Source organism: Otolemur garnettii, unplaced genomic scaffold (assembly GCF_000181295.1).
Source record: "Otolemur garnettii isolate 467f Iridium unplaced genomic scaffold, OtoGar3 scaffold00025, whole genome shotgun sequence".
Taxonomy (NCBI): Eukaryota; Metazoa; Chordata; class Mammalia; order Primates; family Galagidae; genus Otolemur; species Otolemur garnettii.
This window is the reverse complement of record NW_003852420.1, coordinates 18,911,095-18,919,618: the sequence shown is the minus strand read 5'-3', so window position 1 is coordinate 18,919,618 and position 8,524 is coordinate 18,911,095. Positions and strand designations below refer to the sequence as shown.

The window sequence follows — 8,524 nt, the reverse complement described above, 5'->3', positions numbered from 1 at the left end:
AAAAAAAAAAAAACAACTATTAAATAAAAGGCAACAGGATATAGTACAAATTTAGGTATGAATGTAAGCTGATGCTTTCTGAATGGATATGTACAGGCTTTAAAACCATCTGGAAAACAGATAACAAAGAAAACATGTCATAATACTACAGGAAAGACCAGAAAATCAGGCAAATAAAGATGAGCATCAAACCACAAGGGAAATGAAAATGCCTCAGTCCAGAACCAGAAGGGATAAACAGAGTAAGAGAGAACAGACTGGGTTACCCCTGACATGGAGACTAAGAGTGAAATAAAGTAATTTACCAAGGAAACAAGTTGGAGAGAAAAAGATGAATGAGTCAATAAAGAAATTATTCCAAAAAAAAAAACAGATACAAGAAAATTGAGATTCATTTTCTTCAATTAATTTGGATGGGAGAAAAAAGATAAAGGAAAGATTTAGACTAATGACAATACTAAGTTTAGTAAAAGAGGGAAGATACAGACTAAAAACAAAAAGGACTTTAACATGCTCAATAACTCTGACCACTTGAACAGGTGTGAAATGTAGAGAGAGGTGCAGCCAGGAGAAAGTCAGAGAGAGAGAGATTCCTCTTGTGAAACAGCTAATGCTCTGAAAAGAGAGGCAGAGGCAGAGTCAAACACGGTGGACAGCAGGCTACACCTGCGCCTGTAGAAAGTGAAGGAAGCCACCTGGGAAGACTCGTCACTCACTGGAGAGGTCTGGAGAGAAGGACGAAGGGAGCAGGGAGCTCATTCCAAAAAGACCCGATTAAGTCAGCTTAAATGTACCAAGTACTTTCTTTTTTTTTAGACACAGAGTCTCACTTTGTCGCCCTCGCGAGTGCCATGGCATCACAGCTCACAGCAACCTCCAGCTCTTGGGCTTAGGTGATTCTCTTGCCTTTGCCTCCAGAGTAGCTGGGACTACAGGCACCTGCCACAACGCCGAGCTCCTATTTTGTTGCAGTTTGGCCAGGGCTGGGTTCAAACCTGCCACCCTTAGTATATGGGGCTGTTGCCCTACTCACTGAGCCACAGGAGCCATCCCCAGGTACTTTCTTTGCAGAAGGCTAATACCCTTTTAGCCCCAACTTTAGACCTCTGAATAAATGAGTAAAAGAATAAATGAACAAGAGAAAATGAGAGAGAGAGAAAACTCACTCTTGCTCCCAAAGAAGAGGAGGAGCCTTAGGAAAGAGCTGACGAGGAGACATCAGAGGAGGCAAATATAGATGAAATGAAGAAAAGACTGGACAGCATCAGGGGTTACTTTACAAGCTGAGGCAGAAGCAGCTGAGAGTTTGGAAGCCAGGCTTTTCTGTGCCCCTCCACAGGGGAGCAGCTGCCTCAAGAGGGTACAGGTGGCCATCTGTACCTGATCATATGCATACAGGGTTTCAAAGGCCTTCTCTTCGATGAGCTTTTTCACTTTTTCCACATCCAGCTCTTCTATCCTGTAGTTGAGGTCCCCCAGCCATAAGATCACACTGTGAGGACAGAGCAAAAAGGTAACAGGGTTTAGGAGGGACTTTAACCCGTCCTATCCAGAGTGCTTCTGACAAAAGGCCCTTGAGGCTCAGGCTCTTGGGAACTGGGTATGGAAGCCGTTAGCTGTTCAGGAAATATTTTTCTCTTGCCATCCCTTTTAATACACTAGCATGCTGCCTACTCAATTATCGTGGTCCAAGTTCATTATAAACAGTCCTGAGTTCTATTCATATATGGTTAGAAAGATAGTATAATAAGATCTAAAAGCAAGGCAACCGTTTACCCCATTCCTATAAAGAGGTCAAAAAGATTAAGAATTGGGAGTCATGGCGGCGCCTGTGGCTCTGTGAGTAGGGCGCCAGCCCTGTATACTAAGAGTGGTAGGTTCAAACTGTCCCAGCCAAACTGCAACAAAAAAAATAGCTGGGCATTGTGGCGGGTGCCTGTAGTCCTAGCTACTCAGGAGGCTGAGGCAAGAGAATCATCTAAGCCCAGGAGTTGGAGGTTGCTGTGAGCTGTGTGATGCCATGGTACTCTACCAGGGCAATAAAGTGAGACTATGGTCTCTAAAAAAAAAAAAAAATTGGGAGTCATGCCTATTGCCCAGGTCCTGAAACCAGATGATGCCATGATACCTCTGCGTACACTACAGTCCACAAAACACACTCTTCAGCTGTGATTGGGTTGTAGAAGCCTAACTGAAAAGAAGAAACTGCATTTCACTGAAAGCACAATCCTGCCAGTATGATGCTAGAGCAGTGGCGAACCTCTCTTCTAGAGCACAGATTCCCTGAAACAAAGCTTAACCTTCATTCCAGTGGCCTGATGCCACTGTATTGTTGTGCTTGGCTATTTTTGCACTCCTCGGCAGCAGGACAGGTGTTTTATTATACCTGTTGCTTTAGGAAAAAGCTAATTGAAGGCTTCCTGATGACATCTCAGGAAGTTCAATAATGCTCTACCCAAAGTCAACACTCATGTCCTTAGAGAATCTACACAGCAGTAACACACTCCAAAATAAATGCACCCACCAGCTAAAAACAAACTAACACGCAGGCTGTGGCCTCGTAAGACTAGGATGCTGCAGGTTCACTACAACGGAAAAGCTCAGCAGCTCGTCAGTCCCCACCAGGTGCCCTGGGAGAGAAAGGCCATCATGTTGGCTTCCAGAACACCAAAGAGCTCCAGACAATTCCACCACAGCAGGCAGGTTGAGGCGTGGCTCTGTTTGCTCCCTGCAGACACCATAGCCTAAGTGGCTTCTTCTTCTTTATAAAAATAAGCCACATAAGTTTCAGTTGTTACCATGAAGTCTGAAATTCCAAGGCTTTGAATTTAGACAAATAGGAAGTTTTGGAGATAAGTGAAATAAAGAGAATAAACAAAAATTGGCACAAGGTGCTCTAAGCAGTTGCAATTATAGCTTTGTGAAATTAAATTAGGAGTAAACAAGACCAAATGGAAGCAAACAGATGTAGTCCAAGCATCAATAATGCATGCTCTGAAAAGAACAGACATAAAATCCTAAAACATACTTCTAAAAGCTTTGTTTGAGATGCTCACTATTTGGTTGCTTTCCTCCTAATATTGGATTGGAGCAGACCCAAATTAAAATAAATCTTAAGCAGGATTCAGACTACAACATAGCCCTTAAGGGCTGTGCTGTCATTTCTCTTTGCTCAAAATAAAGTTGTTACTTTTTTGAGACAGAGTCTCACTCTATTGCCCTGGGTAGAGTGCCATGGCATCATAGCTCATAGCAACCTCAAACTCTTGGGTTCAAGTGATCCTCTTGCCTCAGCCTCCCAAGTAGCTGAGACCATAGGCACTCGCCACAATGTCTGGCTATCTTTAGAGACAGGGTCTGCCTCTTGCTCAGGATGGTCTTGAACTTGTAAATTCAAGCAATCCACCCACCCCAGCCTTCCGGAGTGATGGGATCACAGGAATGAGCCACGGCGCCCAGCCTTAAAGTTGCTTCTTACCTATACTTCTTTGCTTACTCCCTCAGCACCCAGGGATGCTTGGTCTCATACATGTGTCGGCAAATTTTAATATTAAAAACTCAAATAAAATAAATCTTTTACTTTTCCCAGGACAAATGATGCCTAAGAGAGATTCTAGAGGTCTGCCAGATGGTAAGTTACGAAGCTAAACATTTCTTTTTTTTTTTTGGAGACAGAGCCTCAAGCTGTCACCCTGGGTAGAGTGCCATGGCATCACAGCTCACAGCAACCTCCAACTCCTGGGCTCAAGCGATTCTCCTGCCTCCGCCTCCCAAGTAGGTGGGACTACAGGCCACAATGCCCAGCTATTTTTTGGAAGTAGCTGTCATTGTTGTTTGGCAGGCCCGGGCTGAATTCGAACCCGCCAGCTCAGGTGTATGTGGCTGGTGCCTTAGCTGCTTGAGCCACAGGCACCGAGCCAAAGCTAAACATTTCTAAGAGATCTAATCCACATGTAACTGAGAACTGACAGATACTGCCAATCCACAGTAGGAAATCGCCCCAGCAACCTCCCCAACAAAAGACAGAGCCCAAGACTCTGTACAGCACACATGGTGAACTGCACGGGGTAGAAGCCCAGACTCACTCGTGCCTGCTGATGGTGAGAGGGGGAAGGCTTGGGTCAACCTGACAAAACTGCATTCGTGAACAGATGTCTTTATAGTCTTGGTTCCTCCTCTCATACTCTTCTGTGTGGGCTGCCAAGTGAGAATTCACAATGCAGATGCTGGTGTTGTGGAACTGGAACCTGATTGCCACGCCTCCTTTGTTACCCTATTAAAAGGATCCCCCCCCCAAAAAAAATCCAATTCACAACTTGTATCAGTCATGCAAGTTCACAGACTCAAAAAAAGTAGAAATTATAGCTGTAATTCCACTATAATTAATTTATATAAGCCTTGGGAAAAAATAAAAATCTTTAAATCTTTAAAAGAAATAAAATAAATTCACAGATTTTTCTTTCTTTTTTTTTTTTTTTCAGGGTCTCATTTTGTCACCCTGGGTAGAGTGCTGTGGCATTATATAGCTCACAGCAACCTCAAACTCATGGACTCAAGAGATTCTCTTGCCTCAGCCTCCCAAGTAGCTGGGATGACAGGCACCGGCCACAATGGGTGGCTAGTTTTAGAGACAGGGTCTCGCTCTCGCTCGGGCTGGTCTCAAACTCATGAGTGTAGACAATCCACCCGCCTCGGCCTTCCAGAGTGCTGGATTATAGACATGTGCCACCGTGCCCAGCCTTAAAAATTCACAGACTTTCAAAATGCGCCTATAGTTCAGTAGGTAGGGCGTCAGCCACATACATAGGGGCTGATGGGTTTGAACCTGGCCCAGGCCAGCTAAAAACAAAAATGACACCTGCAACAAAAAAACAGCTGGGCATTGTGGCAGGTGCCTGTAGTCCCAGCTACTTGGGAGGCTGAGGCAAAAGAATTGCTTAAGCCCAAGAGTTAGAGGTTGCTGTGAGACGTAACGCCATGGCACTCGACTGAGGGTGACTTAATGAGACTCTGTCTCAGAAAAAAAAAAAAAAAAGTTGTGTCTTAAATCATCTTTGTAATAATCTGGTGAGGTTATTATCTATATTTTATAGATAAGAAAAACAAATCCAAAAAAAGAAAAAGAAAAGAAAAGAAAAACAAATCCAAGAAGCCAAAGTGACCAGCTGGTCAGTAGCAAAGATAAGTCCAGAACCTAGTTCTTGCAATCCAGTGTTCTTTTCACTAAATCACAGGCAAACCATAGATTCTCCCTTCACCACACAAAACTAAGCTCTTGCAGAAGAACCTAAAAGCAGAACTTTAACAGCCTCAACAAGAAGAAGAAATTGCAAACCTATTATCAGCACTCTATTTTTTTTTAGTGATCCAACATAGTTTCTGCACATATTTCATGGGTTAAGTGGGAGGCTTAAGCGTTGAGTAAACATGAGGACAGGTGCTAGTTGGGCAAGTCAGCCAGCAACATGGATTTCTAAACAGTCTGTTCAATCTGACCCTGCTTGAGGGTAAATTCACCTTGCAGTGTTGGCACCCTCAGAGTGGGACACATGCAGTTATTGCTTCATGAGAAGCAGCTCGGTCAAAACCCTACAGGTCAAAGGCTACACTGTGCCAAACACGACAACCCAGGACTCACCATCCTCCCCATGATTCCTGTGCCCACAGTCTCGGCCTCCACTTCTGAGATATACGCTGCGTGCTCCTGTTTGACGTATAACAGCAGCATAATCCCAACCAGGCGGATGAGCTTCACCTAGAAAATGGAGCCAAAGAGTCATGTCATGGCTTTAAGTAGAAGTTGAAAACAGGAATAAATAACCCAAAGGGAAAGTGGTCTGGAAGCTGGCTGAGATAGTAATGCATCTTCTTCTCCATGCTGGAATACACAATATCACCTGCTCGACTCATGAGCAGACTACAAGATAGCCTATTAGCCTACAAGGGCCAAGACCCTGCATCTTCCCCCCAGAGACACCCCTTCTGGAAGACCTGGGACTGAAAACAGCAGGTTAGTTAAGACTCACATAAGATAAAGGTAACAGAAAAGGTGAAAAAGTATCTTGGAATTTCTCTTTATGGCAACAAGTCCTCTCTCACCTTCGCATACTTGGCATCAGAATGAAGACCCTGTGTTACAGCTTTAAACCATTCTTCCTCCCTTGGCGTATCATGAAAGAAAAAGGCTTCCTTACTCAGATCAAGCTCCTGGAACCTGATGGAGAAGCAATCCATTAGATAGCAGAGAAAGGTAACATGCAGACAACATGCCCTCACATCGGTTTAGGTATATAAGCCCTAGTGTTCTAGCTAAACTGCAAAACCCTCAGGACAGAAGAAAAATAAGCAACTCAGAGCCAAAGATCTAACTGCCAAGGAACTCACCAGGTGCTTTTTCCAACACCAGCCCACTGCCTCTTCAGGACTATCCTATGAAGTAGTTGTCCCCACTTACATCTGTGATTCCCAGCTCACACAAGCCCCACATAGCAAACTGGGGTTCCAGCCCAGTAAAACTGAAGAAAATGTATCTTTTTTTTTTTTTTGACACAGAGTAAAGTGTTGCTCTGTTGCCCAGGTTAGAATGTAGAGGTGTCATCATAACTCACTGCAATCTCAAACTCTTGGGCTCAAGCAATCCTGTCTCAGCCTTCTAAGTAGCTGGGACTATCGGTACCTGTCCATACCCAGCTAATTTTTCCTAAGTTTTTTTCATTTGTTTTGTTTTGTTTAAGAAATGGGGTCTTAGGCGCGGCACCTGTGGCTCAAACGGCTAAGATACCAGCCATATACACCTGAGCTGACGAGTTCAAATCCAGTCCGGGCCCACCAAACAACAATGACAGCTGCAACCAAAAAATAGCCAGGCAGTGTGGCGGGCGCCTATAGTCCCAGCTACTTGGGAGGTGGAGGTAGGAGAATCGCTTGAGCCCAGGAGTTGGAGGTTGCTGTGAGCTGTGATGCCACAGCACTCTACCCAGGGTGACAGCTTGAGGCCCTGTCTCAAAACAGAAAAAAACAAAAAAAGAAATGGAGTCTTAGGTGGCACTTGTGGCTCAGTGAGTAGGGAGCCAGCTTTATATACCAAGGGTGGCAGGTTCAAAACTGGCCCCTGCTAAACTGCAACAAAAAAATAGCTGGGCTTTGTAATGGGCGCCTGTAGTCCCAGCTACTGAGGAGGCTGAGGTAAGAGAATCGTCTAAGCCCAGGAGTTGGAGGTTGGTATGAGCTGTGATGCTATGGCACTCTACCAAGAGGGATAAAGTAAGATTCTGTCTCCAAAAAAAAAAAAAAAAAAATGGGGTCTTGCTGTTGCTCAAACTCCTGAGCTCAAGTGATCCTCCTGCCTTGGCCTCCCAGAGTGCTAGGATTACAGGTGTGGGCTACCACACTCAGACCTGTATAAATTCTAAAATCTAGCTCTTTCCAACATACCATATGAACTGTGTTTCATCTCCCCACTAATAGTGCTCTATACAGTAGTGAGAGGATAGTTCTTTTTTTTTTTTGCAGTAGTTGGCTGGGGCCGGGTTTGAACCTGCCACCCCTGGTATATGGAGCCAGCACCCTATTCCTTGAGCCACAGGTGCTGAAATTCTATCCCCTGGGATAGAATTTTCTTTAGCTAACCTTTTTTTCCTGGCAAAAGATATTTTTGCTTTGTGACAAAAAGTGGTGAATGTCTAAGCAATGAAATTCGGTTTACAATATGCTAGCTTTAACAGAGGGTTACAGTAAAAATTAAATATTAGCATTTAAATGCCAGGCATTGCAGTTTAATAGTGCCAGACATTTCTTTACCATGAGGAAGACTATTAGAAAGGTAGCTGTCACTAGGCACATGCTCCTTTTTCAATTCCTTCACCTATGAACACTCAGCTGCATCCTCACGTCCCCATCCCTTTAATCATACCTCAGTGTTCTTGACCATGGAGAGATGACTAGGAGAAAAGCCCTACTCACCCTACGCAATACACATCTGGGGCCTGGATATCGCAGCTCAGCCAGGGCCGGAGGCATTCTTTGGGGGACTGTCCATTCACATTGTATGTTCCCACAAAAAACCTGTCACCAAAGAGAATCAAACAGTAACTCAGAAGCACCATGGAGATGACAGGGGAAAGCATTTTATGCTGATTCATGTTGGCTTTAGTCACTGTGGAGTGACATTTTAAGACATAAGAAATGTCATAGGCTCATAACCTGTGGCTCAAGTAGCTAAGGCACCAGCCACATACATCTGAAGTTCAAATCCAGCCCGGGGGGGTGCGGGGGCAGGGGGGAAGCGCCTGTGGCTCAGTGAGTAGGGTACTGGCCCCATATACCGAGGGTGGCGGGTTCAAACCCAGCCCTGGCCAAACTGCAACAAAAAACAGCTGGACGTTGTGGTGGATGCCTATAGTCCCAGCTACTCGGAAGGCTGAGGCAGGAGAATCACCTAAGCCCAGGAGTTGGAGGTTGCTGTGAGCTGAGACTCCACAGCACTCTACCAAGGGCAATAAAGTGAGACTCTGTCTCTAAAAAA

At 44.7% G+C, this 8,524-nt stretch overlaps 1 protein-coding gene across 3 annotated transcripts in view; it reads right to left on the bottom strand.

The window, feature by feature from the left end:
* Positions 1 to 8,524, bottom strand: part of INPP5B (inositol polyphosphate-5-phosphatase B) — a 73,077-nt gene that overhangs the window by 21,971 nt on the left and 42,582 nt on the right. For all 3 annotated transcript variants that reach the window (XM_012804139.2, XM_023512166.1, XM_023512167.1), the window contains 5 exons: positions 7,963 to 8,064; positions 6,100 to 6,214; positions 5,639 to 5,755; positions 4,086 to 4,273; positions 1,381 to 1,492 (listed from right to left, as the gene is read on the bottom strand). In XM_012804139.2, the coding sequence (XP_012659593.2) occupies positions 1,381 to 1,492; positions 4,086 to 4,273; positions 5,639 to 5,755; positions 6,100 to 6,214; positions 7,963 to 8,064 (634 nt within the window). The remainder of the gene's footprint in view (positions 1 to 1,380; positions 1,493 to 4,085; positions 4,274 to 5,638; positions 5,756 to 6,099; positions 6,215 to 7,962; positions 8,065 to 8,524) is intronic.